Source organism: Galeopterus variegatus, unplaced genomic scaffold, assembly GCF_000696425.1.
Source record: "Galeopterus variegatus unplaced genomic scaffold, G_variegatus-3.0.2 Scaffold3734, whole genome shotgun sequence".
NCBI lineage: Eukaryota > Metazoa > Chordata > Mammalia > Dermoptera > Cynocephalidae > Galeopterus > Galeopterus variegatus.
This window is the reverse complement of record NW_007729845.1, coordinates 155,406-171,067: the sequence shown is the minus strand read 5'-3', so window position 1 is coordinate 171,067 and position 15,662 is coordinate 155,406. Positions and strand designations below refer to the sequence as shown.

At 41.4% G+C, this 15,662-nt stretch overlaps 1 protein-coding gene across 1 annotated transcript in view; it reads left to right on the top strand.

Moving 5' to 3' along the window:
• IQCJ (IQ motif containing J) overlaps positions 1–15,662 on the top strand; it is a 54,454-nt gene that overhangs the window by 37,543 nt on the left and 1,249 nt on the right. The window contains exons 4-5 of the mRNA XM_008585846.1: positions 544–608; positions 6,549–6,629. Coding sequence (XP_008584068.1) covers positions 544–608; positions 6,549–6,629 — 146 coding nt within the window. The remainder of the gene's footprint in view (positions 1–543; positions 609–6,548; positions 6,630–15,662) is intronic.

The window sequence follows — 15,662 nt, the reverse complement described above, 5'->3', positions numbered from 1 at the left end:
AATGCAATTAATACTCTGGTATCACTGCGCACACCTCTCAGGATCGCGCTGTCTCCTGGCATGGCCGCTCCAGACCCGTCGCCATCTTGGATCCTTTGACAGTTACTGCATGAGCCTGCTGTGCTGTATAACCTCAAAGAGCGCTATGCAACCTGGATGATCTATGTGAGCGCCCCTTCAACATCTTTGTACATAGTTTATCTCTCCAAGTGAAGACAAGATCCACAAGTCAAATTTTCTGATTTTCTTACAGACCTACTCATGCCTCTTCTGTGTCACCGTCAACCCCTACAAGTGGCTGCCTGTGTACAAGCCCCAGCATTATCTTTAGTGACCAAAAAATCACACAATATGAGTGACACTATTGTATTCTAGTTTGATCAAGGATCAAATTGTATTGATGTGTGTTTAAACACTTTATCATGGCAAAGTCCAGAACTTTTTCTTAATGGTGTGTCTCAATTTTCTAGCAATTGTCCTCAAATATTGCCCAGAAGTACCTGGTGTCAATTTGAAAGATGCATCTTTTTTTTTTTTTAACAGGAAGAACTAAAAAGATTGCAGAATCCTTTAGGACAAGTTAATGATGGAGAATATATACTTGAAAAGTAAGTAAAAATTATTTTTAAAAGTTAACCATTTGTGAGGTTGAAAAGCTTGCATGAAAAAAAAAAAAAAGACTGCCTGCTAAGGAAAAAATGAATAAGTATATCTGACAGGTTCTTATGGTATCATGGTGGTCAGGGCCCAGAAATGTGGCTCTTTTGAGATATAATTAGGTAGATTTATGGCTAGTTGAGCAACTCTACTGATTAACAGAGTAATATGATGCCTGGAAGATGTCTCTGGTGGTGTGTCTGAGAGCTCAAAACTTAACCTTACCCCGTCTTAAGCTTTTAATCAGGATGTTTATAGAAGGCAGGCCTAAAATTTACAAAAAGTGCAAGGCTAACACTAAAGCTGATTAATAGAAGGAACATTCACAACACCACCACAGAATGGAACAAAACAAAGCTAAAACAAAACAAACCAAAAAACCAAAAAAACAAAAAACCAGAAAGATGACATTGAAAAGAGATAAAAGTAAACTCCTCCAATTAGGTTTTTTAAAAATTGTACAATTAGAGCATATGAGATACGTCCTGATTTTGATTTGTGGGTAAATGCTTTGAGGTTTTATTTGGTATTAACAGAACCCATGTTTTTACATGGCTTCTAAAATTAGCATAATATTAGACTGATTAATAGGCATGCATTGTCAAGATAAGGGGAAAAATTATGATCATTTATTGAATATTTACATTGTACTCTGTGCTATTATTGAATGCTTACAGATATTTTCTCATCGAATTCTGACTACAGCATTTTGTTGTAGGCGTCTTTTCCATTTTACAGATGAGTAAAGAGGCTCGGAGAGGTTTCAGCAACTCGTCCACATATACTGAGCTAGTGAGTGGTGTGGGTGGCAGTTGAAGGGCCTCCAGAGTCCTTGCTCCCAACCACTGGCTAAGTCCCAATATACTCTGGATCAGTGAAACCTGAGTGAGTGTCATGCTTGGCTCTGGGCATCACATTTAAAAAGCATGTTGACATTACCAAGAGCACCAGAAGAAGTCAATTTAAATCATGATGGTTTTAGAACCATGAGAAACTACTGCAAGGAGCTGAGGATGTGTAGCCTGGAGAAAAGAAGTCTCAGAAGGAGTCTAACAGCTACATTTGAAGGAATGTTCCTATAACAGAGGAGCTAAATTGCTCTTGCTCTAGAAAGCAGAACCAGGATCCATGAGTGGGATATATGACGAAACAACTTCGTGACTCAGAAAAAGGATAACTTCTGTAAAACTTCTGTCTGCCAAGAAACTGAATGGATTTCTTTATTAAGAAATGAGCTAATAGATACTGGAAGTGCCCAGGAAGAGTCTAATGGACAGTCCCTCTGAGATGTTGTTGGAAACATCCTGAAAATAAACACTTTGAGTTTGATTCCTCTTTCTGCTTTTTCCTAGCTTTGTGTGGACAAATCATATAACCACTCTGAGCCTCTGTTTACTCATCTTTAAAACTGAAGATAATAGTACTGACTTGACAGTCTTACAGAGAGCATTAAAGGAGACAACCCATAATAGCATGGCACCTTCGGTCCCGCTTTGTGTGGACAAATCATATAACCACTCTGAGCCTCTGTTTACTCATCTTTAAAACTGAACATAATAGTACTGACTTGACAGTCTTACAGAGAGCATTAAAGGAGACAACCCATAATAGCATGGCACCTTCGGTCCGGGCTTCCTTCCCTTTCCATCTGGGTGGCTGTTTGGACCAGGCAACCTCTTAGGTTCATTCCATCAACATGACTGAGAATTTGCCACATTACCACATTGAAGGGCGGCTTCAGTGCTTTGATTACATGAAGTTTCTGGGTTACCGCTGGGCTTAATTTATCCTTGTTATGCCTGTTCTCATTCACATGAATAAATAAGAATAAAATAGTTCAATCCCCCTACCTACATCACTAGCTATATGTAAACAATAATAACTAAAGGGTTTTTAGCTGACACAAGAAAGAAGGTTTTGCTTCTATGGAGATCAGTGTTGTGATGAGGTTAGGTTTAGATCAGTGGTTCTTTACCCAGGCTGCTCTTAGAACCACCCGGGGAGCTCAACACAAGTGCCCTGGCTTAAGCCCCACCCCAGACACACTGATCCTGAATCTCAGGCGGGGAGACCCTGGCATCAGCATGAGGGCACTTCAAAAAGTTCAGGGAAAGATTCATATTGCCTTTCCATCCTATTTTTTTTTTTTAGGAACTTTGAAGTACCCTTGTAACTTTTTTTAAACAGCTTTTTTCATGTGATTCTAACGAGGAGCTGGGGCTGAGAACCAGTGTGCAGGGTAGATGCCTTTCACTTATTCAATAAGCTCCGCATGCAGCTGAGTTCTCTGAGGACACACTTTCTCTGTGATGTTCAGCCCATTTTTTTATTAAACCTGGCCATGACGGTTTTTCATTATTGATTTTAATGTAGACAATGAACTCCAACAGTTTTTTTTCACCTGCTAATTGACCACAACTCTATATTAAACCTCTCACTCACACTGACGTGTATCTTTCCCAGCTCTCTGCTCCCAGGAAGATATGTGAAAATTGATGCTATATACGTGGGCTTCTGCCTCCCCCACCTTCCTCTTTCCTCTTCATTATCCAGAGGTCTAGGGAAGCTAAAAGCTTTTGGAAACGACCAGTCTGTTTCATATGCTTATTTTTTCCAGTCACGATTGAGGAATTCCAGGGATGGGAATTAAAGTCTCCCCTCAAAGCACATGGGCCTGTGGGGGTAACCTTCCCTCCCATGCTTGCTCAGGACACAGAGAAAACGAGCAGTGGCCACCAGCCCTAACAACTATACTCATTTGCCTGGAATTCTGGAGCTTTTCCTGGTCTGCTTCAGGAAAGGACTGTGTCCTTGAAAGCTGTCAAATTTGATTGAAAAATTGGTGTACATTGAATAGCAGATTAGGAATTTCATTATAGCTGTATCTGACTTAGGTGCTGATGTAAATCATCTAAGCTACCTGAAATGACCATGCGTTAAGTGATAGTGGTGTCACAGCAGTTGATTGGTGATTCCCCTTTGGAACATTACATTTATTCTGAATGCTCAACAGGGTTTTGTCGTAGATAGTCGGTGTGAAGGGTGGGGAAGCTGCAACTCCAGACTATCTGAGGCCATATGCAGGGCCAATTGAGTGCATTTGTGTAGACATACACACACACACACATACACACACTCTCTCTCTCTCTCTCTCTCTCTCTCTCAGTTAAGTTTGGCATGTGCCCATAAACAGAGAAGAGCAGTCAGTCAGGCCATTGATTAGGAGGCTGCTTATGACTCTATTGTTTATGGTAAGCATTTATTAACTTAAGGAAGACCTTAGGCTGACTGCTATTTTTTGTAAATATTGCATTAGGCTGGGTCTCTGGCAAGTCACACAATTTACTGATATAGAATCATTTAATTATCCATAGGCAATTATTGGGGGAATGAACTAAAGCCATCTAGTTTAAACCAACAGGCATTTGTAGTTTATAGTTACATTCCCAAATTAGCACGTTTGTTAATATTATTAAAGCTCTCTTCTCTTTATGGAAATGCTAGGTTTGTCTTTGGTTGCTGCATCTCTGCAGGCCCCACAACATACTCATACATACCGCTATTGCCCAATTTGCTAATTTGTAGTTAATGGGTTGTTTATTTAACAGAATCTTAAAGTATTCTTATTATAAGGTTGTTGTCCCTACAAGACTACAGACTTATTAAAATGAGAGTTTCCATGCTCATCTACCCTGGGTTAGGCCCCTGTGTGTTTCTCTTTCATAACATCCATCACACTTGTAATTACTTTTTTTAAGTTCATCTCCCAAGACCATAAAACAGGGACCATGTCTAGTGTTTTCACTGTTTAATTCCCCATGCTTTGTATGATTTCTGGCAAACAGAGGGCACTAGGTATATTTGTAGAATGAGTGAATAATAATGAATTAATAATGGACCCTAAGTACAAATGGCACAGAGTAAACAAGAGTGTTTTCTTTGCTCCTCAACAGCCAGGCTAAGCAACCACAGAGCTGTCTTGGGCTCATGGCACCATCTAGTGGCCACATAGGAATTTATCTGCTCTATCAGGTTTTCCCTACCACTGGGTTATTCCTCGCTAAAGAAAAGAAGAAAATGTATTTATGATATCTCCAGCACATTTTTTTTCTCATACTTTTCTTTAATATCAGCACGATCCTGATGCTCATTACTTGGACAATTTGAATAGATTAAACTAGTTTTCCTTCACTCCCCATTCTCACTCCCACTGCAAACCATCCTAAAACATCCCGTACATCATATTTCCCTCCTCCAAATGCTTTATGTTTCCCTGTAGCGATGCTTTTCACGCTGTAGGTCACAATCCGTTGATGGTTTGTCAAATCAATTTGGTGGGTCACCAACAGCCTCTTAAAAAATCTTAAATATAAAAAATATCAAAGTATGTCACACACATTGTTGAGAAATAATGTTTCTTGAAACTTTTGTTTCAAACACAGATGCACGCAAACACACACACCCCTTACCACATGCACGTGCACTTGATTGGGATGTAAAATATATTACCTGTGAAAACTGCAGTCAGTAAGATTCAGTCTAATAAGCTTGATATTAAAATCCTTCAGCCAGTACCTTGTGGTGGAGAAAGCAGTAAGATATGAGTTTTAATGTGGTCCTCCTGTAGAGTGAGTTGAGCATAGTCTCTCTGAGCTTCCGATTTCTCAGCTGTTCAGTGAGAGAAGTGATACCTAATTGATGGAGGTAATGGTGAGAGTTAAATAAGATAATAAATGTAGAATGTTGGTGATAGCGATTTGTATACATTATGTGACCAGTAACTATTAGTTTTCTGCTTAGCCAAACTTTTTTTCTTTTTATGCTCCTACTTTTACCATCTGCTTCTGCCAAATTGCTCTCTTTATTTTCTAAAAACAGCCTTTGAATTTCTTCACCCTGCTCCTTTGTTTTACTGTCTTCTTCATATATTATCATTCACTCTTCCTGCCCGTTCTTCAAAACCCAACCCAAGTGTCACCTTCTCCATGAAGTCCTCCTTGACCATTGCAGCTCTGAGTGAGAGTCTTATAAGCTCATTAGAAGCGGTGACCATATATTTATAGTTCTCTGCCTTTCTCCAGGACAAAGGTCCATGCTTTATTCGTAGTAGGAGCCCGGAAACAGCTTACAAAAAGAAAGAAGAGGTTCAGTGGCAGTGATATCCTTTGGGGATGAATGAAGTCTTCTCTACAACTTGCTAGCTGGCCAGTATAATGGGATTTATAAGGCTCTCTTAGGTGTTTTTTCGTTTTACTGTCTTCTTCATATATTATCATTCACTCTTCCTGCCCGTTCTTCAAAACCCAACCCAAGTGTCACCTTCTCCATGAAGTCCTCCTTGACCATTGCAGCTCTGAGTGAGAGTCTTATAAGCTCATTAGAAGCGGTGACCATATATTTATAGTTCTCTGCCTTTATCCAGGACAAAGGTCCATGCTTTATTCGTAGTAGGAGCCCGGAAACAGCTTACAAAAAGAAAGAAGAAGAGGTTCAGTGGCAGTGATATCCTTTGGGGATGAATGAAGTCTTCTCTACAACTTGCTAGCTGGCCAGTATCATGGGATTTATAAGGCTCTCTTAGGTGTTTTTTTCCCTCTGAATGTTCCTATATTCTTTTCTCTTAAAGGAAATGATTTTCATGCCTTAGCTATGAATGTTAAGTTAAGGGGTAGAGATCAAAAGGACAGCAAAGATAAAAGGCAAAGCAACATCTCTTTCTATGGTATGCATATTTATCTATTATCCATCAACAGAAACTCCATTAATAAATTTAAATGAACAAAATTGAATCTATATTAGGATTTTTCAAATAAGTATAAATTATCATTATTGCTGCTCTACATGTTAACTTTCTGGATTGAGCTAAACTGAGACATTATTTCTGTTTCTAGTCACCAGCTGGCCATGGATGTGGAGAATAATATTGAAAAATATCCCCTCAATCTACAGCCCTTGGAATCAAAGGTGAAAATGTAAGTTATTTCAAAGTTTATACTGGACAATTAGTCCTACAATTCTTGTTTTATGAACTTCTGAACACACCTGGAATTTCGAGGTATAAGAATTACGCATTTATTTCACATTTATGTGCTGCACATTATTTTCTACCCGTTCTAAGCAGCAACAAAGCCTCGCTGGGCACACAGCGCCATCTGCTGGACGGAACAGGCAATTATTTGATTGCCATCTCTTCACCACTGCTTGGTTTTTCCCTTTTAGATTGAGTCGTTATTCAGCTTCCACTAACATTTTCCTCTCTCTTTCATCTTAGTAAATTGATTAATTCTACCTCAGAACAACTTGGTTATTTCCACCTCATGCCGTCTCTTTATTACACCCCCCCACACCCACTCACACGCTTTTTAAAAAACCCTCTTCCTTCTCATTTCCATTTCAGCTCTTGTCCAATTATTCTAGGAAAATACCTCTTCTCATCTTACTTTCTCACTTCCTATCCTTTTGTTTCTTCTCCTCTATTAATAAAACGAAATGTGAGCTCCCTTCTCTGTCTATAAATGACTATTACATTAAGATAATGCTAACAGCATCTCAATATTAATAAAAATGAAACTAATAATATCCAAAGTCAGACAGACTCTCAGATGGAACAAAATATCAACCTTTTAAAAACATTCTTAAGTAGAAAAGGGGCCTATTAGAATCACCTTGGAAGCAATTTTAAGCTATTCATGGCTTTTCTGTGATCCTTTCCCGTTCTGATTTTCCTTCAGTGTGCATAAACGAATTGCCAGTGAGGGTGTCTATAATGTTGCACACACACACACACACAACACACACACACACTCTCAGCTCAACACTCCAAGAAGCATGTATTAAAAAATTTAAACATGTCTGAGGTTGGCCAGAATCACTGATCATTTGCAAAAAAGCCTAAGGAAGAATCTTTTTAAAAAGGAGTCACCCTGAAGAAGGGCATCTTGAGGTGTACAACTTTGAAGAGCAGTAAGTCATTATTGGATTTAGGAATTGAAACAGAAATGAAACGGATGTATAATATTCTGTTGGATAAAAGCAAATATTAACACACACCCCCATAAATCTGTGTTAACTTTGTTCATCATTAAAAAACTTGCTCTGCATGAGCACGTAAAGTAACCTCTTAAGATAAAGTCCAAGCATGGCTTTTGAACCTGTTGGGTGCCCTGCTAGAAAGCTCTGTTGACACTACCAAATGCACAATGATCAGGCTGTCAAATTGTTTTTGTAAGCAGTGCGCCAGACTAAGTACTCAAGGTATTCATTTTCAAACATAGGTTGCTTTATCATTAGAAATTTTCTCATTAAGATAAGGTCCTATTAAATGAAAAAGTGCTGGAAAGGAAACTTGATGTATGAAAAATTAGAGTGTTTAATTTGAATGCAGAAAATGAGTTAGAAACCCCCCTGGTCTTTTTTAGTTTCTATCCCTTCCAGTATGTACAGGCAGAGGGGCAGGTGCCTGGAGGAGGAAGAGGCAGAGAAAAAATCTCTGTGTCTGAGATTCCAGGCTGCTCAGAGAGCCTGGGATTTGACATTTTGTGTTTGCTGGTTTGATGGAGGAGTCAGCTCAGTGAGGTGCAAACAGAGTGGCTTTTATCTCTTCAAATGACTCTGAACCCCATTTCCACTCACTGGAGGGGGATGAGGGAGAGAAAGTCAATCCTGCCCAGTAATAGAATTTGAGTCCCATCAGAGAATTTAGTTCAGTTCAGTGACTTTTGTCTAATCTGGTTATTGAATTCTTAGCTCTCACGGCGGGTTGAACATCTCCCTCCACACACACGAGGGTGTGCAGCCCGCACCCTCCCTTCCCTCTCCTCGCCCTGCTCTCTCCTTCTCTCCTCCTTCCTCCTTCCTTTCTCTATTGGTGTAACCTCCCCCCATGAGCTGACAGCAAGGCTGTCCCAGGTTTCCCATGAATGAATGGTGAACACTTTTGCTCCCAGGCAACTGCTTCCTTTCAAACAGTTCTAAGGCTTGGGACCCTGAGTGGAGGGGTCACTGGCTCTCCCCTGATCCCCCACCATGGTGTAGTCTGTACTCCCTCAGTGGGCTGTGCCCCTGCTCTGCTAGGGACGTTGCCCATGACCCACTCAGCAGTGCCTTCCTAGCCTTGGCATTCTTGACAGGGAGGGTCTTGGCATACCCTCATCCCTGCGTCCCAGGGGAAGTTCCTTAGACCTGCAAAGCACTGAGTGTGAAACACAGGCCCTTGTCCGTGTCCCAGGGCTACTCTTTGACATCACAGGCTTTCTCTTCCAGTCTTCCGACTTCTGTTGGTGGGGACCAGTTAAACTTCTACCCTACCCTAGGGGTAGAGAGAAGTAAGGGTCACTACACCATGAAATCTGCTCTCTTGAAAACTCTCCTCTCCCCTCACTGATGAGGGGAGAGTGGTAGATTTCTGGATAGTCCAACTCCTGCAAGCCCTGGGGGGATGGTGGATACCTGGCAGGCCAATCTTTGGGTGTAAATGATAAGGCAGGATGAGAACTGATCTCAGGTGTGGGCTGTCTCCACTGTGTGCGCAAGTGGGAACCCCAGGACGGGGGTAGGATGGGCACATGGTTCCTCATATGCAGGACAATGTGAAGAGGAAAGAATTTATAAGACAGCTTAAACCTGCATATGGCAGCATAAAGTATCAGCGGAAGGAAGCAGAGGAAAGTACAGCTCAGTGAAAGAATGTGTCTGCTCGTGTGTGCATGTGTGTGCATGCGTGTGCGTGTGTGTGCGTGTGAGTGTGTGCACGTGTGTGCATGTGAGTGTGTGCATGCGTGTGCATGTGTGTGCGTGTGAGTGTGTGCAAGTGTGTGCATGTGAGTGTGTGCATGCATGTGAGTGTGTGTGTGTGCATGCGAGCATGTGTGCATGTGTGCGCATGCATGTGAGTGTATAGAATTTAGAGGAAGTGTCAGCAAGGGTATGTTACCTGGTTCGTGAATGTGACTGTTAAAAGAGAATTTTCGGTTTTAGACTTGGAGGATCAGACGGCTGTGTCAAAAGAGCAAACACAATCAAGATCGCGCAGCTATTAATGAAAAGGCATTTTGGGGAGTAAAAGGCAGGTTTTCTGAAGATCAAGCAAAGGCAACTCTCTCAAGTCAGAAAATGTAGTGAAGGCCAAAGTAATAGTGAAAGCACCAAAATGAGGGCCCTCACGCAACTCTGAGACTAAAGATAAATGTGGCCTTTAGAGCCAAGGCTGGCCCAGGGTCCACAGGATGAAGCTCCACAGCACAGGACACAGGCGCTGGAGGGGAGTCCTGGCTTCCAAGGAGGGACAGACCCTCCGAATCCCGCCGAGCACTGCCCTTCACATGCAGTCACACTTTGCACCTTATAGCGAGATCTAAAACAGATCTCTCCAGCAAAAACCATCATTTAAAAGTTGTTCATTAACTGTGTGCAATCCTTTCCTTATGTTTTAGCAATATATTTATTTTCAGGTGGAACAACAGATGTATTGAATACAAATCATCTTTTAAAAGTGTGCTTATTAAATACGTTCAATTCTTCTGATATTTTATTAGCATTTGATTTTGTGACAAAACAACATTTAAATTTTATGAAGGGGAGAGAGAGAGGTTCTGGAGAAGGAAGGCAAGCCCCCAGAAAATTTTAAAGATATTTCTCAGTAAAGCCTTCTTAAATTGCATTTGTTGAGAATAATGCCTATCTAACTTTAGTTGAAAGTTTAATTAAAAGAAGATAATGGGAAGAGTGGCTGAGAGCACAGACTTTGGAATTCAAGCAACCTAGTTCAAATCCCAGCTCTGCCTATTAGCCGCTGTGTGGCCTGGGGAAGACTGGTGATCTCTCTGGGCCTCAGCTGTACTCCTCTATGAAATGAGAACACTAACCCTGTCTTTTAGGATTATAATGAGCTTTAATGAGAAATTCCAAGAAAAACATCTAACCTAGTGTATATTTTTCATGCAACTGTATCTTTTCCAGACATTTTTATGTCAATTTGGGCTAATAAAATATTGCCAGTAAGGATCCTCAGGAATCCAGCATATCATATCAATGTATATGATTTGTACATGTTACTTCAAAATATTTGAAAGTGTTTGATATGTCTATTCTTAAGTAATTATAATATTTTATCTTGGACCTCTGTTTGTCAGATTTGGGGCTAAGTGATTTACATGCATTATCCTTGACTTTTTGCAAGAGTTACAGAGAAGTTAATGTTATTCCCATTTTGTGGATAAGCAAAATGTAGGCCAGTGTGTTTAGTATTTTGCCTAAGGCCACACAGCTAGTGAGAAAGAAAACTAGGCAAGAACCTCTGTCACTCTGATCACACTTCCTCATGAGACAAAACTTTCTTCTTTGAGCTGTTTCTGTAACACAAAGTTAGAAGAATACATGTGTTAACCACCTACTTACCCTATCCCCAGGAGTGCAGAGATAATGATGCATATGGTGTCGTCACTGTCCTCCAGGGCTTTACAGTCTAGAGGGGGAAGCAGACTTTGGAAATGAGGTGTTTGGACTGGCCAGTGTGTAATACCGCATGTGTTAACCACCTACTTACCCTATCCCCAGGAGTGCAGAGATAATGATGCATATGGTGTGGTCACTGTCCTCCAGGGCTTTACAGTCTAGAGGGGGAAGCAGACTTTGGAAATGAGGTGTTTGGACTGGCCAGTGTGTAATACCGTCTCAGGGCTACTATTCTCTTTCTTAGACTCAGTAACCCCTGTGTGCATTATTCCTAAGGTGTCTTCTCAGTCCTCATAAAGAAAAGAGTATTATAGATCCAGGACCCACATTGCCTGAATTCTCATCTGTGAGGGAGTTGGTGACAGTCAAGGTGGTCATAGGTGCTGGTGAAGAAACCTGCAGAAAGATCCAGGAAAGCGTAGGTCCATGATGCATAGGAAGTGTCATCAGTCAAAGCAGGGAGGGAAGCCAAAAGTTACAAGCTCGGCAGATGCTGGAGTGGAGGGGAAGCAGGCTGGAGGTACTCGTATGAGGCAATTTCTGTGGAAAACCTGCCTATTGCATGAAGTGGCCCTTTACTGACATTTGGGCAAGTTTGTGTCAGGATACAGGGTTGGGGTAGACATGAAATAATGAAAACATGACACATCTGCTAGGATAGCTTTTAGCTGCACATAGAAAATTCGACAAAGAGGCTTAAACAAATAGGGGCTCTACTTACTCAAAGTCGGTACGTGGCAGTCCAAACCTCCATCTTGTTCCTCTGTTTCTGCCTTTTGCTGAGCCATAAGCTGGGAGCACAATGTCAGTGTAATGGGGAGACAGGGGTCTGGTCCAAGTGTTAGTTCCCATCTTGTTCCCTGAAACTTCGCCAGGACTCTTGGTTGTAAGTAACAGAAACTCAAACTAATGTACGTGTAAAAAGGATAGTATTGGATTTCATAACAGAAACACCCATGGGCTACTGTGTGCCTCGAGCTCAGCTCGACTCAGGTGGGCAAGCAAGGTCGTCAGGCACCTGGCTTCCTCCGTAAGCTCTGCTCTCCACATGTCTGCTTCACTCTCACGTGGTCTCTCCTATCATGGCCACAAAGTGGCCACGGACAGCTCTGGCTTACATCCTTCCCACTGAGACTCTCCAGATGAAGGATAGGGCTCCTTTCTCAGTAGTCTCAGGAAATTCCCAGGGCAGTCTTTCATTGGCCTGGCTCGAGACACAGGTGCAACCCTGAACTGTCACTGTCCTTTGGTTGGTCAGCCCAGGGGCACAGTCCGCCCTCTGTCATGGTGGGGTAGGCTCTTCCCCACCTAGAGCTCAATGGTGGAGGGTTGGTGGGTTCCCTGTCCCTTCCCTCGGGAATTGGGAGTCGGTCCGTGGAACCTGGAAGGGGGAGTGGGTGGGACAAGAGACGCAAAGGAGGGAGGCAAGACAAGGATCTGATCAAGCCTCGTTTTATTGCCTCACACAAGCTTCTTATATAGAAGTGTAAAAAAGGGGAAGTAGGGGGAGAAAAAATAAAAAAACAGAAGTTGTTCAGAAGTCTTCTCAGAATCATCACACCCGAGCGCAGCTTAGTTCTTGTGGTCAGCCAACTAGATTTTAATCAGCAGTCATAAATGAGAGCATGCAGTTTTCACAAACTTGCTGGGCCGCAGCCTCAGCTTTTTCCGTGCTCAGCCCGCCACCACTTCCTCATCAGGAAGTTGGCAGTCTGTCCTTTTGGCTCTGCAACTCAGGGGGTCATCATGAGAACACACAGTTCCCCACAGTTCCCAAAGAAGAATGGGTGCTGGAACAAACCAAAAGAAGGAGAAATTAATATCTAGGCAGGCTAAAGCTACCACTGTGATAATAGTCACTCCTTCTCCACAGCCCACTTGTGGTCAGGACTGAGTAGGAGAGTAAACACCAGAAGAGCTATATGCATATTAGGTGTTGTCTCCAAAATACTGAGACTCGATGTGCTGTCTTTGATGGCATCCTCTTTTGGCCATTGCCAAATTCAGCCTACTTGGGTTATAATGCATTTTGAAAAATGTAATTTTATTTAGTAGCGCATAAGAAATAGTAATTTTATCAATAAAAAATGAAGATTTCTGGCTCTTCTTGAAAAGTTGACATGTCTGGTAACAACCAACTGCCATGACAGGGTCCCCCTCACTGCCCAGTCTGCCCCCAGCTGGCCCAGTGGCTCTTGAGATCCTCTTCCTGTGTTCACAGCCACATACTCTACCTACCCTCTTCTCCTGCCTCCTGCCTGGTACCCTTGCTTCCATGCTTTTGCCCAAAGGCCTTCCTTCTTTCTCCCCAACTGTCCTTCAAGGCCTAATTAAAATACCAAGGCTCCCTCAAACCTTCCCTAATCACCCCAGTTCCCAGAGAGCTCTCTCTCCTGCTCCTCTGTGTGAGGACAGCCTTTGGAACCAGGACTGCACAGGCTGAGTCCCCCAAGTGGCTGTGGGCACACGTGGGCGCCACCTGCACTGTGAAAAACCCAGGGATATGTGGAGAAAGGGCAGAGGCAGGCAGACTGTGTACCATCCCTGATATGAGAGAAGATAAATAGGAATTGAGCTAGTCAACAAATTATTGAAAAATGCATTTACCATCTGTTTAGAAGTAACCCCCTACGCTTTATTTGCAATTCCAAATATAGGAACACACAAAATGTGCTCTCTTACTTCGACCGATCTTTAGAGAATTATATTGATAGCACTGTTTAATTTCAAAAATAAAAATGTCAAGGTAGTCTGTAGTTCACTCTGCAACCATAAAGAAGACTTGTAAGGAGGGATTATGGTAAAGCGAGGGTGAGAAATCTGAAAAGTGATTCCTTGTGACCCAGGGACGAGGTGCTGCTACGTTTTGTTTTTATTCCTTCTTACTGAGAAATAGCATTTGGAGATGGTATTAAGAGAGCTTAATATTAGAACAATTTAATCTTTGAAGGTCATATTGTAGGTGTGGTCAAAGGGGAGTAAAGAGTGTATAACATAAACACTTTTCTATAACACAGAAAGTAATATCAGCATGGCTTCCACCATTAAAAAAAACGGTGCAGCAAATTAAGGTAACAGCTTAATATAATGTGACTGGCCTGTCATTTTAAACCTCTGATGCTAGTTTAAAGACATTGTCCAGCCTAAAATGCAGACCTTAAAAGTGTAATTATGAAGGACAAGTAGTACATAGAAAATATATTAAGTCTAAAAAAAATATGGTGTAATATGCCTTGAAGTAAGTAAAATTGTTTCCATATATGTGGACAATGACTGTAAAGTAAATACTCAAAAGTAAAATTGCTCTTGCATTGAGGAAGTCAGAGGGCACAGAGGTGTTTTTAACATACATTTTAAAGGTACTTAATATTGTCATCTCTTCTCAATTAAAAAGGAGGATATTCATTCACTTGGAAGAAAACAATATTGTCATAATATCTGACTTGAGGAAATCTAATATGTCACTTTCCAGATTTCATAAGACTAGGAGGGAGAAGGGGATGCTTAAGCGTAAATTCACTTGAAAACCTCTCACCTCAGCTTTGCCCAACATTGCTTGGTTCTTTAAAGGGGTCACACCGCCCCCTGGTGTTCAACAAGCTAAAATGTGATCCCTCAAAGGACACTACATTTTTCTGAATAATTAAGGCTATTAAAAAAAAAAAAAAAAGGAGCCTAAAATACCTCAAAGTCTTATAAACTTGTGAGTATTCTATGGGTTGACAATATTTTCTAAATTTTTAGGTACTTTAAAAATGTTACATGTTTTGAGCCTTTGATGGGCAGGTTTATAGACTTTAGGAGCCTTCAAGTAGGAGAACTTGTTACCTGGGCTCTGGGAGACCCAAAGTGCCTCACACAATGTGGAAATCACTAACAGCTTCCGAAATGTTGCTAATCTCTAATAAAATAGATACTGAAGAAGCAACAAGACTACTAAGCTCAGGCAGGTAATCTTACAGGACTGTCTTTGAGATTCTGTTTAAAATCTTTAAACCAAAGAAAAATAAATGGAAGGAAGGAAGGAAGGAAGGAAGGCAGGCAGGCAGACAGGCAGGCAGGCTTTTGAACAAGCATTGCATAATAAACGGTGGAAGGCTTTTGAGCAAGCATTGCATAATAAATGGTGACCAAATAGAGCTCAGAGCAGGGTCAGATCCTGCTTTAGTGGGGCTTGAAGTACACATAATTTGGAGGTTCCTTAAAAAAAAGAAAACTTAAAAGATATCTTACATTCACAATCTATACAAACCATGAAGAGCTCCTCACAGGGACTTGGAAGAAGCTCCTGGCCTCTGAGTAATAGACCCTGAAGTTTAAGTTTCATAGCTTCAGGGAATCGGCCTCTGTCCTAAAGGTTTCTGCTGACGCTTCTGGTCTTTTCCTTGAATATTATAATTCACAGGGCCTTAACAAATTAGGGAAAACATACAGATTCAATAACATGATAGCATTTTTATGTTCTTTATATCCTCTGACTATTGAGAATTGTTGGTCTTTGAACCATTCTAGCCAAATGAAAATAAATCAGTTCGTTTATACAGAACCAACTT